The following is a 22,384-nucleotide window of genomic DNA, read 5'->3' as shown; positions in this document are numbered from 1 at the left end:
TTACAGCTGGCTATACGTCAGCTTATGAATTTCGGGGATGCGATATTTTGATTTTCCACAGAATCGCTCGCTCACTTTTTACTATCCACGGACGACGAAAGTCTCAGCTGTTTCAGCCAAGGATGAATTATCCTTTTAATGTCGTTCAGCGAGTTTTCCCAAGGATGAGACCTAGTGCAATCGAATTTTTATATCATAAACCTACTATGTTCCACATTTTGTGAAAATCGTTAGAACCGTTTTCGAGATCCGTTGAACATAAATAACCAGATATGAAAATAGCCAGATATAAATAATATACAGAAATTGCTAACTTAATATAATAGGATGATAAGCCATTATCAGATCTTATCAACTGGAGCATATACAGTGCCCGAGAATCAACAATACACAGCATGTGTGCCAATAATAATAGGAAATTAATTATAAAATTCAATAATATACAGAGTGGGTGAAAAGTCCGAGAACGGCTTAATATCTCATACACAAATGTTATTTGACGGTTTGTGTAGTTGGGGATCCTACTCAAATTGAAAGTACTACTTTACTATGACTTCAAAAATCTGGTCCGCCATCTTGGATCCGCCATATTGAATGCAACTTTATTTTTTTAAATAGGAAGGTGGTCATGCGATACATGATTTCGATACGAAATTTCAAGAAAAAAAGAATGGCGAAAACCGCATATCGATATCTCAAACCGTTCAGAAGATATTCACATTATTAATCAATATCATGCATATCAGAAATGAAATAGATAAGTGGTATTGATTAATAATGTGAATATCTTCTGAACGGTTTGAGATATCGATGTGCGGTTTTGACCATTCTTTTTTTCTTGAAATTTCGTATCGAAATCATGTATCGCATGACCACCTTCCTATTTAAAAAAAACAAAGTTGCATTCAATATGGCGGACCAAATTTTTGAAGTCATAGTAAAGTAGTATTTTCAATTTGAGTAGGATCCCCAATCACACCCACCATCAAATTACCTTTATGTATGAGATATTAAGCCGTTCTCGGACTTTTCATTCATTCTGTATAGGTAGCCTACATTAACCATGAACAGCAGAGCTGAGTCATAAATGCTGCCATGGTAAAAATAAGCCATTATTTCCAGATATGTAGATTGAATATTTGGAGACGTAAAAATGGAATTCAAAGTCCTAAAGCCCAACAAAAACAAATCATATTGCAAATAGAATAAATAAAATTAGCCCAGTCGTACAATACACTACAAATTAATGAGAATATTGATGTACTACAAGAAATGTTATAAAATGAACTATTCCACACATACAGCACCTACTTTCAATACACTATCGACTGGTACATTTATTCTGGTACCGTATCTATTGATATATTACAAGTCTCTAATAAGAATATTAGTGTCAGTTGGGAACAAATAATTAGTTACTAAAATATTCACTACTACAATAGTCACCACTAGTACTACACAATATGTAGGTACTAGAAGATGAAATTTAATTTTTACTTTAATTTTACAATGAATTCACTCGAAATGAATAATTCCAATGATTCCTACATCACATCAAGCAATACACAGTTTCGACAATAATTACTAGTCTGATAAGTTTCACACTTGTTAACTGATAACAGATAACAATGTTCTTTGCAGGTCTACAGTACCCGCTTTATTCACCGGACCTGCAGAAATCGAAAGAGTAGCATCGCTATGCCTATCCGGATTGTGATATCCCAAACCGAATAAGTATTAAAGATCAAACCATGATGGTGAAAGCAGATAGTATAGAGATGCAAAAATATTCAACAATTGTTAGTACTTACCGTTATCAATATATTATCCATCTTCTTACAAAAATGTTCTTTTTTAACAGAACAACTGATAATATAACATATCAGTAAATCAAACCACACCCTGAATTCCATAGAATAACCAAATCATACAAAAATGACTGAAAAATGAGTTCTAGAGGATAATAATCATCTAGTTATTGGAGGATAAATTAAATTTATAGCTTGCGGTTTAACGGTAAAGATTCAGGTTTGGAATAAGGTTAATGGAGTTTAGCTCAAAAAATAGTCTATAATCTCATTTCAGCGACTGCTACAACAAATTATAGAAAAATATCGGTACGAATTCCATAACATGGAACATTTTACAATTTCTACAAAAAACAAAGTTTGAGAGAAATAAATGTTTAAAAAAAGGTTGTCCTTTAACAAACTATTTAACCCCGGAATTGATGGCACATTTAAACTTACATTTGTCTCAATTCTCCATTATCTATCAGTTCATTTTTCACAACACATGGAGTAAAAAGTGACACTTCAATCGTTGTTCTTGTCATCGGAAGTTTCTGTCTCTCTCACACAAATGTTTCTTGCTTCAGGAAGAGTCAAAACACTTTTTGCAAATTCTTTTCGTTCTTCTTCAGTCTTCAATGTTGAGTAGAGTTTCTGGAGATGATTTTCTTGGTAAGCCTGAAATTAGAAACAAAAAGTTATTAATCTGTCCAAGTGAGATCAAAATGAGTGGACTAAAATAAGATTCATTTTGTTCTACAATCTGATCGAGTTTGGCAAAAGTCAGATTTCCAAGTAAGGAGAGTAAAGTATTTAATAAATTACATTCTTCAAGAACACTACCTTAGAATGAACACTTCAACAGAATCAACACTTTAGCATGTGGTACACTTGGCATGGAATATAAACCAAAAGCTTGGTTCCACGTACGTCTATTGAATCTAAATGTGATTGAATGATGTCTTATAACACGACAAGACATGGTTGCGTTCAAAGACACTGATCGATAAGTGAAAGTGGCTCTAAACGAGGCACTGTTTGGTCTAACTCAAAGACCTTAAAGATGCATAGACTCACATGCAGCGCTAGTGTACTTGGAATTGGAATCGACCATTGAGGGGACAACCTGGAAGATTATCACACACTTAAGATCTTGAAGATTTTGTAATCTATGATATTACATAAAAATATATATATATATATATATATATATATATATAATATATATATATATTATATATATATATATTATATATATATATATATATATATATATATAATATATATATATATATATATAATATATATATATATATATATAATATATATATATATATTATCAGGATACACACGACACGGATAGATTGAAAACACTTAAAAACTTACATTTAAACGAGAATTTTCTGGGGCTGGGCCCCTATGTCAATCAACCAGGAAGTGAAGTGGTGCAGATTTGAACATTCTAACGGTCGTGAGGAGGCGCACTGATTGAAGGAGCATTATGGGATTAGTTGGTGATGGGTTATTTCAAGCAGGAGAATTCAAATTTGAGTGGGCTATGGATAAGGAAAGGTGTAGATTATGTATTGATAGAAAAGAGGAGATTTAAAATTAGAAATCCGAAATGAAGTAGAATAAATCAGTAAATGGAATTATAGAATTGAATTGGAATTAAATTTATTTTAATTTTCATTGAAAATTTATTATATAATTTGATAGCTGTGAAATTTCTTATACTCGTATATGATGAAATTTATTTCAATTTAATTGGACAGTTTGTGTAGAGTTGATAGTTATGGTACTATTGCTGTCTGTTGAGACCAGGACTGGAAGCAGCACCAAGCACCCAAATAAAAGCCAATTCTTTCGTCTTGACATCTATGGAGGGGGCTATGGGAGGGAGAGTGGCAAGGACTTTGACTTTGAAGCATTGGTCGAAGTTCTTGTTGTGCTCAGAGCCATGGGTGGGGATAGGTAGGGAAGTATTATTTTTAAAGGAAGCCCTGTGATTGTTGATCCGGAGGTTTAGGGCAGTGGTGGTTTCACCTATGTAGAAGGCAGGACAGAAGTTGCAGGAAAGGAGGTAGATGCAATTTTTGGAGATGCAATTACTGGATTGATGGATTTGATGGGTGTAGTTGGTGATAGGACTGGTAAAGGAAATGGAAGGATCAGTGATAGGGCAGGTTTTACAGCGGGGGCGTTTGCAGGGTAGGGTACCAGGTGGAGTTGGGATTTCATCAGAGGTGAGTGATTGGTTTTTATTAAAAATTCTTTTGAGGTTGGGAGGCTGCTTGTAAATGAGGGTGGGTGGTTGCTGGAAAAGGTGTTTGGTAGAGGGATTGGAGGAGACGACATGGAACAGATCTTTAAGGACAGGCTTGAGGTTTTCGATTCCAGGGAAGTAGGTAGTACAGAGCTTTGGAGTTTGTGGGATTTGGGAATTTTTTGTGGTTGGATTAGTGTCTGTTTTGGAGGAGATTTGTTTCTGTAACAACCTTTCAGGATAGTTACATTTCAGGAGGGATTGGTGGAGTTTTTTGAGGTACTGGTCAAGGTAGTGGGGATCACTGCAATTTTTTTGGCGTCGGATTGAGAGGGAACGTGGGAGGGATCTTTTGATGTGGTAGGGATGGCAACTCTCAAAGTGTAGGAACTGTTGAGTGTGGGTGGATTTGGTGAAAGTATTGGTGGATAAGGCATTGGAGTTGGAAAGGATTACGTTGACATCTAGCAAGTTGATGGAGGATTCAGAGATATTCCAGGTGAAGGAGACAGAGTAGTTGGAGTTGAGTTGATTGAGGAAGTGGGAGAGGGTATCATGTCCATGAGGCCATATGAGGAATATGTCGTCAATGAAACGGAGCCACATCAGGGGGGATAGGGTTTGTTTAGAAAGGAAATCCTGTTCAAGGAGGCCCATGAACAATATATATCATATATATATCATATTATATCATATATATATCATATTATATTATTTATAATACATATATTGTATAATATCTCGCGCTAAAATACCTCAATGGTACCCTTTAATTTCAAGTAAGAGCTAGCATTGGGAAGGCATAGGCATTGTGAGTTTATACCTCTTCAAGGTCTTTGGTCTAACTGATAAGAAAGTAAACGTCATATCCGGTTCGTTCACTGATCAGCTCATCGTACTTATCTACCGATGGAAAAGAACGTAAACAGAGTAGCTGAACATATACAGACATGGCTGAATACGAGGTTGTTTACAATTATAATGGACTCCATTATAATGTATTTGGGAGCACAGAAATGCATGATTACATAAATTCAATAACATTCAAAATATTATCCAAAGCATTTGAAACAACTCCAATCACTTGATGGTTTTTCATTTCAATTGATAATACAATGAGATAGGTTAGGTTCTAGTTTTGTTTACAAATATAAGCAGCAGAAGAAATATCTGTCAGTCATGACTCATGAGCAACCGTTCAGCCATGGAATACATACAGAATGGAAGGAATCAATCTAACCAAGACTTGAGTACACCAAGACCACGACACATGACTGCAACATCTTGTTAGAAATTAAAACTACAGCTATATTACAATGCTACACTTTCTTTCAAGATGGTGGATTTTGGTGTCAGGTTACTAGCCGACTTTCCATTCTGTGATCAGGTTTTTTACTGAACGTAAAAAAACAAGATGGAATTGATCAGTGGCAGCGATGGAACCCAACCAATTTTATGACAACCATCTGAGGGAACAATAATGCAATAACATCATACTTCAACATTTAATCCTGGTTAAATTTAATATGAAGTACGAAGGACGCGCAATCGGGCCAAATAATTGAATATCACTGCAATACAATGAAAATTACTGATGTGAAAATGACATAGATTTTTATTATACTATTATGGCAAATAATGAATTTGAATGTGATCCATGAAGTAACTTTTTTCAATTTCTTGACTATTATCAAGAATAAATCATAGATTCGAATTACACTAGGACACCAGTGGTTAGTGGTGACCAAGCAGTAACTTATTCAGATCAATGACTTGCGATGAATCTGACACCAGTGGTATCCCAGATCTGGTGACTCTAGTCTAAGCACCACAAGAGCTGATGTCCCGCGACTCACTTGGACACTGAGTGTCTCACTGGTGTGTGAGCATGGTGTCCTAGTGTAATAAGAACCGACTATTGCCCAGACAAGAGTGGTCAACAATTAACTTCATAGCATAACCAAAATTAATAATACAGAACAGAGAGTGTGCAATAATACAATTGATATAGCATACACATTTTTGTACACACGAAGGAACATTATTAATATTGATTTACTAGTACCTTGTAAATTGCCAGCCTTAAGCATACAATTTAGCACAAAATGCATACCATGCAGCCGCTCTCTTAACTTTAAAATTACACTTTAGAGACCAGAATATGATCTTCCGAATATTTTTGACAGTTGGAAAAATAACTTCAATTATAATATCTGAAAAGCTTTCTCTCTTCCACCACCACCCACTTATATCTTGAAACAAAAAAGTTTCTAGCATGTCAAAAATGTCATGTTTTCGGCTAGAAATGTACCGTATCGACATTGACACACATAATTATTTATTTAAAAGAAAACTACATATTGGATGAAAATGATCAAGACTTTAATAGAAAGGAAACATTCTCCCCGTTATTTTGATATAAAATTGTTACCCATTACTACACATATTTTCCTAATGTTTTCAATTCTATCAAACAAATTAAATTTCCTTTGAATCCTTCAAACCTGGAACTTTACCAGCACTACTAGGATATCGGGGATGATATTCTACATTCAATTCCTGTAGTTAATTTAGAAATTTGCGAAAGTTGCAATTTTACTATGCAACTTGGCAAGACTGTAATTCCTTCAGATGGAGGGCCAATTCTCAACTTATTTCATACAAAGTGTTAGTGTAGATTAGAAAGCTATAAATTTGCACTTTTACCTTGATAAATTTGTAGCATTGATGGAGTGTAGCACCAGTGTATAAGGTATTGATTGACACGTCGTCTTTGCCTATGTTATGAATGAATGGAATGGAAGTTGCCACAAAGCGATGTGGACCATGCCTACAACGTATCACTGCTATCCTTGTTTCTTTGTTGCAATATTTTACTGAAAAAATATAAAGAAAATCAAAGTTTTTTAAAGAAGAAAAGAAAATTTTGAGATGGTAAATAAAAGATAACTTCATTGAAGATAACATTATGGTATTTAATTTTATTTTAATATGTCCTGTTTCACTGAAAAAGTGAATTTCTTTCAAAGACTATTAGAAAAAATAAGAGAATTCAGAAATTAGAGATAGCATGATATAGTCGTCTCAAACGTCATATTTTATTTTATGATGTTATGTTGAGCTGGGTCTCAATGGAAATTCTTTGCAAGAGATATGATTTGCATTATTCATAACTATTTTTTCAACATAAAGGAAGTTTTCACGCAATATGCCGACTATGCGCCGACACAATGCTATACCAATATCATAAGGATAGATATTTCATGGTGTCAAAAAGAGCAGCTTCCACAAACACCGATACGTCACAGACAAATCATTGATAGCATCACTTCCTTAACATGCAATTCCTTAACGGCGTCTAGTATTGTGTGGCTAGAGCCGCCGCGGCTAGAGAACATAACCTAGAAATTCATTATAGTCCAGTCAAAGAAATGTTATAGAGGGAAAAGTTAGGAAGACAATTTTTGACCCCACAGTTCTATTAAGAGTAGTAAAGAGGTAAACATATCAAAAGTCCCCACCCCTATCCTCTGTGCTAAGAGGAAGAGGGTAGGGTGGTTTAAAGGTTCCATTTTTTTGGTTTATCGCATAAAACTCAAAAACTATGTATCATAAGGACTTGTCTGTTATATAACAAATTGAAGCTTACATAAGTTCCTACAATATACAATCTACAACTTTTCTTATATCTCCTCTGGTTTTCGAGATATCCGCTCTTGAAGGTGTGACATTTTTGAAAAAAGAACCACGTTTGCTACAATTTTTTTGCAATTTTTGCTCTTATAACTTTTTAAAAATCGATGAAAAAAATCCATATTAATTATGAGCTTATAGAGCATTAAATTCTCTTGAATTTGATGTATCACACTTTTATGAATTTCCCTACACCTTTTGCAGCAGCTTTAGTGTTGAGTGTGAAATCTCCATTTTTGCAACAATAGATCAATTGTCAACGGAATTTGGAGGGAATGTTTTAGAAAAATTTTTGACTTTGCATCTTTGTTGAGACTAGTTGGGAGGAGAACATATCAAAAGTCCCCATTCCTAACTCATGTGCTAAGGGGATGAGGGTGGTTTAAAAGTTGCATTTTGCAGCGTTTTGCTTCCACGCTCATATCTTGAGAACAATGCATTCAACAGACATAACTAACCATTCAAAAATAAAGCTTGATAAATTCTCTAAACTTTTTGTTCTGTGGAATTTTTTGATATTCCCACCAGTTACCGAGATATTCGCTCTTGAAGATATGTAATTGTTAAAATAACAGGTTTTTATCCAATGTTTTGCTTTTTCAGGGCTTATAATTCTCCAACAATGCAACATAAAAACTTATGATTATCGTACGTTTGTAGAGAATTCGCATTGATGTATTATTTCACTCTTCCAAGTTTTCCTTTCATTGTTATAGCAGCTTCAATATTAGGGGTGAAATTTCCATTGCTGCAACAATTGATCGTTCGACGATGACATTTGAAGTGGGTGTCTGTGACACAAATTTTGACTTTGCAGCTTGATTTGGACAAGTTAGTGAACTTAGCAAAAGTGCGCATCTTTATCACCTCTGTTGGAGGAGTGGAGGAGTGGAGTTGACACTTGTTGCAGCAATGAAAATTCCGCCCCCCCCCCACGTTGAAGCTGCTATAACAATGAAAGGAAAACTTGGAATAGTGATATAATACATCAATGCAAAGAGAATTTAATTCTCTACAAACGTACGATAATCATCAGTTTTTATGTTGCATTGTTGGAGAGTTATAAGCCCTGAAAGAGGAAAACATTGGACCTGTTATTTTAACAATTACATATCTTCAAGAGCGAATATCTCGGTAACTGGTGGGAATATCAAAAAATTCCACAGAACAAAAAGTTTAGAAAATTTATCAAGCTTTATTTTTGAATAGTTAGTTGACCGAGCGAAGTGAGGTCTAAGACTCAAGCCGACGGTTTGGCATTTCTCTTGATGTTTACATTTTTGAATGTTTAAATGTTTATATGTTGCGCATTTACGGCGAAACGCGGTAATAGATTTTCATGAAATTTGACAGGTATGTTCCTTTTTTAATTGCGCGTCGATATATATATATATATATATATATATATATATATATATATATATATATATATATAATATATATATATATAAGTTTTTTTTGGAAATTTTGCATTTCAAGGTAATATAAAAGGAAAAAGGAGCCTCCTTCATACGCTAATATTAGAGTAAAATCAGACTATAGAATTATCCACCATAAATCAGCTGACAAGTGATTACACAGATGTGTGGAGAAGCCAGTCTATTGCTGTATTTCCATAAGGTCTATAGTTTCAATCAGGTACTTGTGGATGAGAAAACTGCGTAAGGTCTACTGTTCACAGAACTACTACAGGGTGTCCACTGAATCAGGCTCAGAAAATTCCCGTACAATTCCCGCATATTTCACGTTTTTCCCGGTTTTCCTCGCTGGTTAAAACACATGATTAATATGTAAAAATATAGGTTGGGGGGGGGTCTATGGGGTTTCTCAGAAGAAGGGTCAAATTGGAATATTCTTAAATAAAAATATTTCAAAAGAGCACAAGTATGTTTTTCAAGAATCAAAATGTAGCACCATTATACGATTAAGTTATACTGTACACTGTATTTCGAATAATATAAAAAAATCAATTTAGAAGAAAAAACTATACTCCCTAACCTACCCTTTACCCTTTAAACCGTTGTAGTCTGGTAGTCACTACCAGTATATACATTGGTGTTTGCAATATAGCTCTGATTTTTCAATATATTGTTTGGATACATTAGAAGTCTAGAACCAATTTTGCATGCAAAATTTCCAATATCTTCCGATTGCCACAATTTAATGTATAATTCAAAATTCCTCTGGGCGTAATTTTAAGCTCTTCAACCTAAGACCAGAAAGCGAACAAAATTACGCCCAGAGGGATTTTGAATTATACATTTGAATTGTGGCAATTAGAATATATTGTTGATTGAAAACTAAAATTCATTTAAATTGATTATTTTGTTGAAATTTTACTCGTTTTTGTAACTCAGAACACATTAGATATAGAGAGTTCCGGATGATTTCATTGAATTCAGAATTTTATAAAATGAAAAAAAGGCAAGAGCAAATTCAACTGTCCGACGACTGGGTGGAGATAAGCTGGAAACTAAAAATTAAACGAAAATACGAGGTGTTTGGTCCATTCTGTATCCATCACAAGAAAATTTTGCATGCAAAACTTGATTCTAGAGTTATTTTATGTATCCAAACAATATATTGAAAAATCAGTAATCAGTAAAATCAAAACTACAATATTATATTGAAAGCACACACCTTTTCATGTCTATACTGACTGGAGACAGGACTAATATTAAACATCCCCTCCCTCAGCGGAAGGACCCACAAAAAGGCCAGGAGTGGAACTGACGTAGGTCACGAGATTGTGGGTGGAGAGCCCAAACCTCACCACTGTTCAAAGAAGGGCGGCCATTCTTGCAAAACGTCTTGAGAGAGATGAGGCTTTTGATCCTAAAAAGTTTCGGAGGAGCAAAAAGAAAAAAAACAAGAGACCAAAGATGGTTGAAACTCCAGGCACAAATGTGGGTCAAGACTCAAGAGGGTGAGTCAAGGGTAGCCAGGCGCCCTAGAGGCAACTTGGCGACCCCTTCCTCAGCGGAAGAACCTTCAAAGAAGGCCAGGAGTGGAACTCACGTAGGTCACGAGGACCAATCAGTCTGAAGAGACTGCCAAGCATATCACACTGGATTGCGACAAGCAACCAGGTGATGAATGGGATGTCAGCATGGGGGAAAACCCCTGGTTCTTGTAAAGGACATAGGTATTGGTTTGCCTAACATACTACTTGGGGTACACAATAAGCTTCGGTTGACGTGTGGGGTTCTTTGAACCTTTGAATCCTTGAATCCGTCCCTTCAAAAAAAAAAATTAAACAGAACATTTAAGGTTCTGAAAAACATAGTGTGATTTGATTTACTATCAATAATTTCAACATCGACAATACCTACACCAGATACGGAACTACACCTCAAATAAAGGTATTCCCACATGCCGAACCAAACCTCGAACAGCGTAGCGAATCGTACAATCCACCGTGCATCGAGCCGTGTGCAGCGAACATGAGCCATATGTTTCAAATGTTAACACTCAGCTGTTAAACAACCGCCGCGCAGTTCTCCGAACCGTTCGTCGTCCCACTAGCCGCTCTTTTAACCAATCTCCACGCCGTTCGCCGAACTTTTCAGCCAATCAGAGCCCTTGATTAAAATTCGCCGTGCAGCTTGCGGTCCAATTTTGGCTATCCATCACAAATGGAAAACATGTGAATACTTTTGCGAACATTAATACAGTACAGGCTTCTTCTCATTAATTTTATTTAATCTATATTTTGAACAATTCATTGTCATGAATAATAAATTTATAGGAATCGTTAATGTTCAATGTAAATAGAATTTCTGAAAAATTATTGATTGGATAGATTTCAATAACTTATTAAAATATTATTGAACAAGAACTCAGTATCATGAGTATTTCCTTTTAAAATTATAATAATTTTGATATTTAACTAATAATTAATTTCACCAACTAACCATAAGTGAACTGGAATAGATTCTGTAATTTCCATATTCTATTTATTTTAATAAATACTACAGCATATACTTACAAAAGTGACACCTTTATAAATATTTTCCACTTGCCATCGATTTTCGTTGGTAAGAACATTGATCATTGTTATTTCACGAAAAAGTGGGTATAGTTGTACAATTTCCCCCAAAAGGTGTCTGGTTTGGTCTATGTTTTGGCAACCCAAAAGAACTTACTTATAGTCTGTGTAAAATAAGTTGAGACTTGGCCCTCTATCCGATGAAATTACAGGGTTGCCAAATCGTGAAAAATTGCAACTTTCTCAAATTTCCAATTCAACGTCAGAATTGGATATAGAATATCATCCCCGATATCCTAGTAGTGCTAAAAAAGTTTCAGGGTTGAAGGATTGAAAGGAAATTTAACTTTTATGATAAAATTAGAAACATTGCGAAGATTTTTTTCTTTTGAATATCACTTCTCTTAGAATCATGGGGCGTCGTAATGCGTAATCATTTTATATCAAATTAACGGGGAGAATGTCTCCTTTCTATTGGTGTTTGGATCATTTTTATCCGACCTATAGTTATTTTTTAATTAATGATTATGTTCGTCAATGTCGAGACATTTCTAAAAGAGAACATGAAATTTTTGAGATGCTAGAAACTTTTTTGTTTTACAAGATAAGTAGGTGGTGAAAGCGAGAAAGTTTCTCAGAATAAATTGAAATTATTTTTTTCAATTATTGTCAAACGTACTCGGAAGAAGGTATTTTGGCCTCTCAGGAGTTTCAAAGTCAAGGATAGCGGCTGAATGGTGTGCCACCATATGTTATCAATAGCTGGGATCAACAAAAACAAAATACAGAACGATTGAAAAATTCAGCAACTGCAAGCCACATGATCATAAATAGTGAAAATGACAACTTCGCCTCGAATAATTCAAGCAGTGTTTCATTACAGCCTTTCTAGAGGCAATCAGCTGCTTGCGTTTGAAATAATTCAGTCAAATATTTTGTAAATTGCCAGCCTTGAGCATAATTATAATTTGGTACACATTGCATACCATGCAGCTGCTCTTCTAACCTTAATAAAATCTGGTGTGCGCACTCATACTACTTTCCTTGCCGTTATGAAAATTTAACACCTGACGCTAGTGTTCCCGCGCATCTCAAGTCTACTATTCAAAGATCCAAGCCAGCTGGTCACAGGACAATAAGGCTGGAGACACACGAAGTCTGCTATCTCTTCATAATGAATGATTTAATAGAATCAACAGTTGCCAACAGTTTATGATTGAAATAATAACATTTTCTCAAATCTCGAGCTTATTTTCAATTTTAGGTGAAAATGTTACTGAACATTAATTGAAGAGATTTCCATGCTCAATCTTCTCCACTTGGAATTTTTTGTTCAAATCGTATTTAAACCCTGATAATTGGGAATCTAAAATCAAACTTTGCATAGATGGGGCAAAGCTCCTGAAATTTTTACAGATATGGGACTTGTGGCAGTTGGTAGAGCTTATCAATGACTATTTTAGGTATAAATTTGATCAAAATCGTTGGAGCCGTTTTCGATAAAATCGCGAAAAACCCTGTTTTTGACAAAATTTTCACAATTTTATCCGCCATCTTGAATTGCATTGGATCGAAATTTTTCGTGTCGGATCCTTATATTGTAAGGACCTTAAGTTCCGAACTTCAAGTCATTCCGTTAATTGGGAGATGAGATATCGTGTACACAGACGCACATACACTCATACACACACACAACACACACACACACACACACACAACACACACACACACACACACCACACACACACACACACACACACACACACACACACACACACACAACACACACACACACATACAGACCAATACCCAAAAACCACTTTTTTGGACTCAGGGGACCTTGAAACGTATAGAAATTTAGAAATTGGGGTACCTTAATTTTTTTCGGAAAGCAATACTTTCCTTACCTATGGTAATAGGGCAAGGAAAGTACAAATTCCTTGGAGACCGAAATACGATCTCTTCCGACTACTCTTGACAATCGGACAAATAATTTCAATTATTTGTGAAAAACTTTCTCGCTTTCACCACCTACTTATCTTTTGAAACAAAAAGTTTCTAGCATGTCGAAAATTTCATGTTTTCTGCTCGAAATGTCTCGACATTGACAAACATAATCATTAATTAAAAAATAACTATAAGTCGGATAAAAATAATCCAGACACCAATAGAAAGGAGACATTCTCTTCGTTAATTTGATGTAAAATTATTACGCATTACGACGACCCATGATTCTGAGAGAAGTGATATTCAAAAGAAAAATAAACCTTCGCGATGTAAAAGTTAAATTTCCTTTAAATCCTTCAACCCTGAACTACTAGGATATCGGGGATGATATTCTACATCCAATTCTGACGATGAATTGGAAATTTGAGAATGAAATTTTACAGGAGTTGGCAACTTTGTAATTTCTTCTGATGGAGGGTCAAGACTCAACTTATTTTACACAGACTATAGGTGAATAGGACCTTTTTAGGCTCACCAATCTATACTATAATAAAGTGAAGAACTGGCTTATATTAGTACAGGATGGGAGAATTATGTTTGACGCATCATCACGTCTGAACTACTGGACTGATTAACTTGAAATTTTGCATATATATTCTTAATTAACCGAGGATGGTTATAGACCTATTTTAAATTCTTCATTACGTCAAGTTTTAAAATAGACCCTTGCAGAGCACAGGTTACCTGCTAGTCAATAATAAATTTTTGATCAAGGAATAAGGGCGTGTTATTTTAATCGATTTGGAACATTCAGAACAGTACCTACTGAACTGTACTCTGCATGACATTCCACAACGTTTTCGGCCGACTGTACAGTGCATCAGTCAGTCTATCAGTGACTTTTGACTTAAATGAGAAAGGGACTGGAAAAATTATAATTAAATAAAAATATCATAGAGATTTACAATTTATTGATGCAAATATAAACACATCAAAGAATGCGTTTTTGCATTGCGGGTACATAATTAAAAACAAAAACATTAAGCAGATTAAAACAGTTTATCCAATATGTTGCTTATTTGAAATGACCCTGAATAAAAACCGGATAAGCAAGGTGTATAATATTAATTTTTCGTGATAGGTTATTATAACTACTCTAAATACTTTTGTTACCAAGTAAATCATAATATCTTAGAGCCTGTTCGATTGAATTCTCATATTGGTTTTAATTTATTTAGTACCTATAAATTCAAAATGGATGATCAATTATTGATTTACAAGGAACTATGATAAAGAGAATCCAAATCAAATAATATTCTAATCATGTTTAGAAAAAAATCAGTGATTGGAACATATAGGCATATGTCTTGAAATTATTTAGATATCATTGACACTACGAAAACTGATGATTTGAAGCCGAAATTAGTAAAATAAATCAACAGTAGAAATGTTTCAATATAAAAATTGAAAAATATTCACCACTTAGTATTTTATTGTTTGAATTCGCTGAGAGATTCGCTGCATGGCGCGCTGCGCAGCGAATTGCACGGTTCGCTGCGCTGTTCCAGGTTCGGTTCGGAATGTGTGGACATACCTTAATAATGAATATATCAAAAGAAAACCTACTCGTTCCAATAGATCATATCGATGCACAGCACCGATAAAACGCCGAATCGATACACGATATTTATAGAAAGCCACATCGATACACCAACCAGCATCATTCATCACTAATACACCACTCATCCACTGGCTAAATTTCAACTCTATCCTTAATTAATATACAATTGGCTAGTTGACGGGAGTGTCAAAAAATTCCCGTACCTCAACAAAATTCCCGTACAATTCCCGCCGCGTGGACACCCTGTACTAGTTATGTCTGTTGAACGCATTGTTCTGAAGATATGAACTTGGAAGCAAAATGCAACTTTTAAACCACCCTCATCCCCTTAGCAGATGAATTAGGAATGGAGACTTTTGATATGTTCCCCTCCTATAACTAGACTCAACAAAGATGCAAAGTCAATAAATTTCTAAAACATTCCCTCCAAATTCCGTTATCAATTGATCTATTGTTGCAAAAATGGAGATTTCACACTCAACACTAAAGCTGCTGCAAAAGGTGTAGGAAAATCCGTAAAAGTGTGAAATTGTACATCAAGTTGAAGAGAATTTAATGCTCTATAAGCTAATAATCAGCATGGATTTTTTCCATCGAATTTTAAAAAGTTATAAGAACAAAAATATAAAAAAATGGTGGCAAACGTGTTTTTTCAAAAATGTCACACCTTCAAAAGCGGATATCTCGGAAACTAGAGGAGATATAAAAAAGTTGTGGAATGTAGGCCTATAGGCCTATTGTAGGAAATTATGTAAGCTTCAATTTGTTATATGACAGTCAAGTCCTTAAGATACATAGTTTATGAGTTTTATGCGATAAACCAAAAAAAGGTACCTTCAAATCACCCCCACCTCCTTAGCACAGTGGAAGGGGGTGGGGACTTTTGATATGTTCACCTCCTTACTACCCTTAACAGAACTGTGGGGTCAATAATTGTCTTCCCAACTTTTCCCTCTAAACCCTTTTTTGAGCATTCATTGCCTGGACTTTTAGACATGAATCGTATGCCGCTCATTCACTTGCCGCCACAATTTATTTATGGGAACAATCACAAATCATAAAATTATAATTAGGAAGGAACAACAGGCTTGACCGAAAACTACCCCATTCACAAATTTTTATAGGCTTAATAAATAACATGTCCAAAAAAATGTGTTATGTTTCTACAGTAAGAAGTTCAAGCTAAATTCTCGTCAAAAAATATATATGAGCTTGAAATTTTGAATTTAGAAGAATTAAAACACCAACTCTTAGATAAATATTACACTTAATTACCACTAAAAATTGAATTAAGTTATTTTATAAAATTTTGAAGCCAAAAAAACAACATACAGGCTTAAAATACAGTATAATGATCATGCAGCATAAAATTCAATGAGTTATCGAATATATTAGGTTAAATGTAAAGGTTGTTCTCTAGCCGCGGCTCCTCTATCCACGCGTCTCTAGAAGCCTCTAAGGAATTGCACCTTTGCAAGTCGACGACAATCGGCCGACCTAAATTACAAGTAAAATAATTATGTTCATTGCGGAAAAAACCAGGGTCATAGCGGATAAGCGAATTACCGGATGAACTAATTTTCAAGAGAAAGTAATGAATGATGTAGAAAGTACTAAATGTCTGTAGTTTATCATTTTTTATCAAGTGGAAATTGTTGTGTGTTAACCCTGCTTTGAACATTTTATTGGAAAAAATTTAGAAACAAATGAAGTTCCTGTTAGATTTTTATCTAGCTCCTGTTTTACCATTTCGATTTAGTAATTTTTATCTGATGGATAATTAAATAAATATTGTACCCAATAGCTCGGGCCGCATTTATCATGCAGCTTTCTCATTAACATAATGATCAGTGATAACAACGACCTTGATTAATGCATGCAACACATGTCCGTCATTTGATCTGCCACTTGAAACTGGCCAGTAGCCACATACTCAGTGAAACACTAATGCCTACAATCGGCCGTAAACGCCGCTCAATGCCGTGTCGAGTACAGTATGTCCTACCAAAACTACTTTGCTGTTTAGACTGGGCAATAATTTGACTGCATTTTTTTCAAAACCATTTGGGATATAAGTTTACCACAGAATATCACATAAGCGAGTACCGGATGAACGAGGTTTCAATATAGCCTATTGTACAAATAAAACACATGAGATAGTATAATAAAAACATTCATTATCATCCATGAAGTAAATAACGTACCTGCTAGTCCAGAAGTAATAGATGCTACCCCTAAATCGCCGTGAAGATTTTCAACTTCTCTCATTAGAGCTTTGAACAATTTGCTGGTTTTCAACGGCCATGGCTCATTCTTAGGCAGCTTTACTGGGTCCACTTCAACTGTGATATATCTGAAGAAATATGAATTGAATTGAATTGAATTGAATTGAAAAAATCTTTATTCATAAACATGTAAAAATACATATGAATAGTGTCACAGAATACTAAGGAATATAGCCTAAATACTAGTTACAAACAAATGTCATACACATAAAATATTATAAAAACTCCTGTAACGAGTACAGGGATAATTTTACCAAATATTCCTTTAACTCAATACCAAACCTTTTAACATCTTCTAAAATTTTCAAATCGTTTGGAAATTTTGAAAAAAATGATCTTCCCCTAAAAACGGTTTTCCTCTCGAATAGGTATAATCTATGTCTTTCAACTATTCTGCCATAACGGGTAAAGTAGCTGTGAGTCTGGTTTCTTATTTCAGTATTAGTCTTTCTAAAAAACATGATGACATCATATATATACTGCCCATACACTGTCATAATCCCAAGCTGCGAGAAAAACAATCGTACTGAATCACATCTTTCAAGCTTAAGGATTATTCTGATAGCTCTCTTTTGCTGCTTGAGTATCTTGTCCAGATTCTTTTTGGTTGTACCGCCATAGATACAAAGTCCATACGCCAAATGTGAATGAATTACAGCATGGTATACCGACTTCAATGTCTGGACACCACAAACATTGGACATCTGCCTTAGAGCATAGAGACCTGTGGAAATCTTTTTCATAACATGGCAAACATGACTATCCCATGTAAGATTACAGTCCACTAATAATCCCAAAAACTTTGTACTCTCTTTTGTTGCTATAGTTTCATTATTCAATGTCACCCTAGGATATAGATTTTGGTTCCTACTCTGCTTTGTCATAAATGGGATAACTATTGATTTACTTGAGTTCAAAATAAGATTATAGCAATTCAAATAATTATTAATAGAGGCTATTCCAATAGCAGATGAGATTTCCACATCCTGAACCGATCTACCAGAGAATATTATATTTGCATCATCGGCATATAGACAGACAGACGCTCTATCTTGGACCATCCTAGGCATACCTGTAACATAACACAGGAATAGTAAAGGACCTAAGATAGATCCTTGGGGAACTCCATACTTCAAGCTTCTTAGGTCGGAGCAATAGATATTTTTATATTTATATCTTTGAGACTCTTCTAAATGCTCTATTTGAACGAACTGCTGTCTGCCTTTCAAGAAAGATGAAAACCAATTCAGCTCCTTACCATGCACTCCCATAAACTCTAATTTTTTCAACAGAGTATCGTGACACACACTGTCAAACGCACGACTTAAGTCTAAAAAGGCGCCGATAACCTTTTCCCCTTTGTCAATAGCATCAATCACAGTACTTATAAAATCTACTCCTGCAGTGATAGTAGATTTTCTAGAGCGGAAGCCATGCTGTTCTTTATCTAGTATATTATGTGTCTCTAGATAATCCATCAGCTGAATATATACAACACGCTCATATATTTTCGAAAACACAGATAATAGTGCCACTGGCCTGTAACAAGCAGAATCTTTCAAGTTACCTTTTTTAAAAATTGGTATAACTTTGGCTGTCTTCAAATTGTTGGGAAATTGGCCTGAAATTAGAGAGGAGTTTATTATATGTAATAATGGCTTAATTATAGCTGGCAGAATCTGTTTTACTACTGTAATTGGTATGTCATCCGGTCCAGTCGAGAGTTTATTTTCAAAATTCATAACAATTTCCTGCAACTCAGATTCTAAAATTGTTTTAAATTTGAATTTCGGAGATGGCTGGCAATTTTGAATGTTTGGTAAATATACAGGTTCATCATTATTTTCAGGAATATTTGGTATCACAAAATTGTCCACTGCTGTAGCAAAAGTCATTAAATATAGGATCAGTTGTATTCGTTTCATTACTTATTATACTTATATTTGAATGATTAAAAATTTTTTGTTTTCCTATCTCATCTTTTATAATTTTCCAGGCTACTCGATTCTTATTTTTTGCATCAAAAATTTTCTTGTCAAAATATTTTTGCTTATCTTTTTGCATAATGAGTTTCAAAGCTTTCCTTTTGGATTTAAGTTGAAATTTCACATCCTCTGATTTATACTGTCTGAATATGTTTTCCAACTCTAACAGCTCCTTCTTTTTATAAACTGCCTCAGCACTGGACAATGTTTTACTACTGTACTCTTTTTCATTTCTGAATAGTTTTGGAAATTTTATGTTGAAGTAATAAAAGAAAAGCAACATGAGAGACATTAATTCTGTTTGCAAGGAAATAGACGGTGCCTATACGAACGTAAACATCAGGTATTTTTACTACATTTTTATATTAGAATACTAAAACCCAAGGTTAAACAAAAAACCACTATTGGCCTAGCCCAAGTAAAAATTCATAAATTTGAAATATGAATAGAAAATAGACATTCACTCATTCACAGTACATAAGCAACACAATGAATAATAGTTTCTATTCAACAAATAATACAAATTAGAAACTATAATTGGCAGTTGAAGAATAAAAGGTTAGGTAGGCCTAGCCTAAGCAGGTGCACTTTTGATGCCCAAATTATAAATTCAATAGAGCTTTGTGAAAAGTATAATAATATCTCTTTATATTATTAAAATTGAAATGAATAATAAGCTAACGTAAAAACATAAGCAATTTTTGTTTTTACCTGTTTTTGAATCTCACCATGATCAAGATATAATAAAGTCAATCATCAATAACAATTTTACTTCTACTTTCACTATTTCAACGGTAACAAATGCAAGCATTACAAAAACTAGCATAATTGGGCATTTATTTCAAAAATTGCAAATTAACAATTAATAACACATCATGGCTCAAAGACAAAGGAGTAACTTAATGAAGTTGAAGATTGAAGTTGCAAAAATTGAAAATTGTAAACGAAACATGTGTTGGGTTATGTTCACCCGTTGTCTGCAAAAATTGACAGCCATTTTGAAATGAGACAAGTGCTGCTTCAAAGGCGGTATATTTGAAAATGCTTTCGTAACTTGAGAAAATTAAAAAATAATCAGGTCTTTAAAAAATATATACATCGAAAATAAAACTTTATTATTTTAGAGCTTTTAACCAATTATCAACACAAAATAATTATTTTTCATGTCAATTTCAGACTAAATTGATACAGTAACTGCCAGAAAAAAAACTATAGTGAGGTCCACGTTATAATGACAGTATTTGATCAACTTTGGTTTCGCTATCCTTGTCCATCATTCGGCAAAGCCGGTGGTAGGCCTACTATCCTTTTCTAGGTCCACAACGATGACAATTATGTTTTTGACAGTGTAGAAATATAATTAATAAATGCAGAGAATCGTCATCGCTATTCTTTTTTCTTTATTCACTGCCATTATAACGTGGACCACACTATAGGTACCATATTATACCATAAGTTTACCGTAATTTTGAGGAGCGACTCAGAGGGTCTACTACCATGAGAAGATTTATAGATGACTAGTAGGGCACCCGTGATTCGCTACGGGAATTAAAAGATAAGATTATTTTTGTGAAATATTTATAATAATCTAAATTCTACCATAATTGTTATAATCGTTTTTGAGATTAGGCCACAACTTGGCATGAAAATTATTGAGTAAAACAATTTGAATAATTAATTGATGTGTTGGAACTGCTCTGTAGAATAGTAGTCCAATAATTGCAGAGAATTTTGTAGAATATTGGGTGAGGCTTGAGAGTCGACCTCGACTCTATTCATTGGCAATTAATATTTCCCGTTGACAGTTATCAAATTAGCAGTGATCATGTTATTTTTGCTTTTGCTTGATGCAATTGAAGATTAAATTCCAAATTAAGTTGATTCGGAATTCTATGACTCTGCTGGTATCCATGGATCACTTGCTCATTCTGAATTTTTTGGCATAGCATGACGCTTAATATTTTCGTTTTACTTATTCAAAAGTGTGAAAGCAGCCAATCCACTGATTCTTTCTTCCATATGGAAGTCCATTCATACAAAAGAGTCTATTCATAATTGATAAATATGCTCCTGATATCTATCAAAATAACTTTTCTGGTAGCAAAATTAATAGAGGACCAGGTAGGCTGAGTCCTGAATACAACTCGTCCTACCAAAACAATAGGTAATGCGAATAATTGCAAAATCAAATAGTGAATAATTGTTATTTTTATTGTTGAATTGATTGTGATGTAAGTTTCAAAATACATAAGTTGAATGTGATGTCAATTGTAAAGACTTTTAAATTGTGAAAAAACAAATTCAAAAAATAAAATGATTTTGTATTCAAAATTTTGAATATTATTCAATGTCCTGAAATGACAAACTCTTTGATTGCCTATGTAGGCACAGCTCATAAGTAAGATAAATCTATATAAGTAAATGAACAATAGCAGTATGAATGATAATTAATGAATGAAAATAGACAGATGAATGAATGAGAATGGATGATATTACAAATTTATGATGAATATACAATTACTCAACCTGAATATCTTGAGGATGTCGAAAGCTGTCGAAGATTGTAGGCATTTGTAAGAAATGCTCAGGCAATGGAAATCATCATCACCATACCGGCCAGAGAGTGGGAGGGTATATGTAACCCCAAAGTGGAATGCTAAATTGTACAGTCGACCAAATGAGTGGGAGGGTATATGGAACCCCAAAGTGGATGCAATTTCGACTGTCAATAGAGACTGCAGACCTTTATCGGTAGATTCGATCATAGGTAGAATTGTAGAACAGATTCGGTAGCAGATTGATTCGAGAG

General features: G+C 34.3%; 1 protein-coding gene across 1 annotated transcript; it reads right to left on the bottom strand.

Moving 5' to 3' along the window:
* Nucleotides 1–2,050: 2,050 nt before the first annotated feature.
* On the bottom strand, nt 2,051–20,596 carry LOC111062346 (ribonuclease P/MRP protein subunit POP5). Its single transcript, XM_039437026.1, has 4 exons — nt 20,287–20,596; nt 17,510–17,658; nt 6,763–6,932; nt 2,051–2,468 (listed from the first exon to the last, which is right to left on the bottom strand). Exons 1-4 carry the CDS (start codon nt 20,304–20,306, stop codon nt 2,316–2,318), a joined length of 492 nt encoding a protein of 163 aa, XP_039292960.1. The 5' UTR covers nt 20,307–20,596; the 3' UTR covers nt 2,051–2,315.
* Between the last annotated feature and the right edge of the window lie 1,788 nt (nt 20,597–22,384).

The sequence above is a fragment of the Nilaparvata lugens genome, chromosome 10 (assembly GCF_014356525.2).
Source record: "Nilaparvata lugens isolate BPH chromosome 10, ASM1435652v1, whole genome shotgun sequence".
NCBI classification, from domain to species: Eukaryota; Metazoa; Arthropoda; class Insecta; order Hemiptera; family Delphacidae; genus Nilaparvata; species Nilaparvata lugens.
The sequence above is the reverse complement of the archived record's forward strand: the minus strand, read 5'-3'. Positions and strand labels throughout refer to the sequence as shown.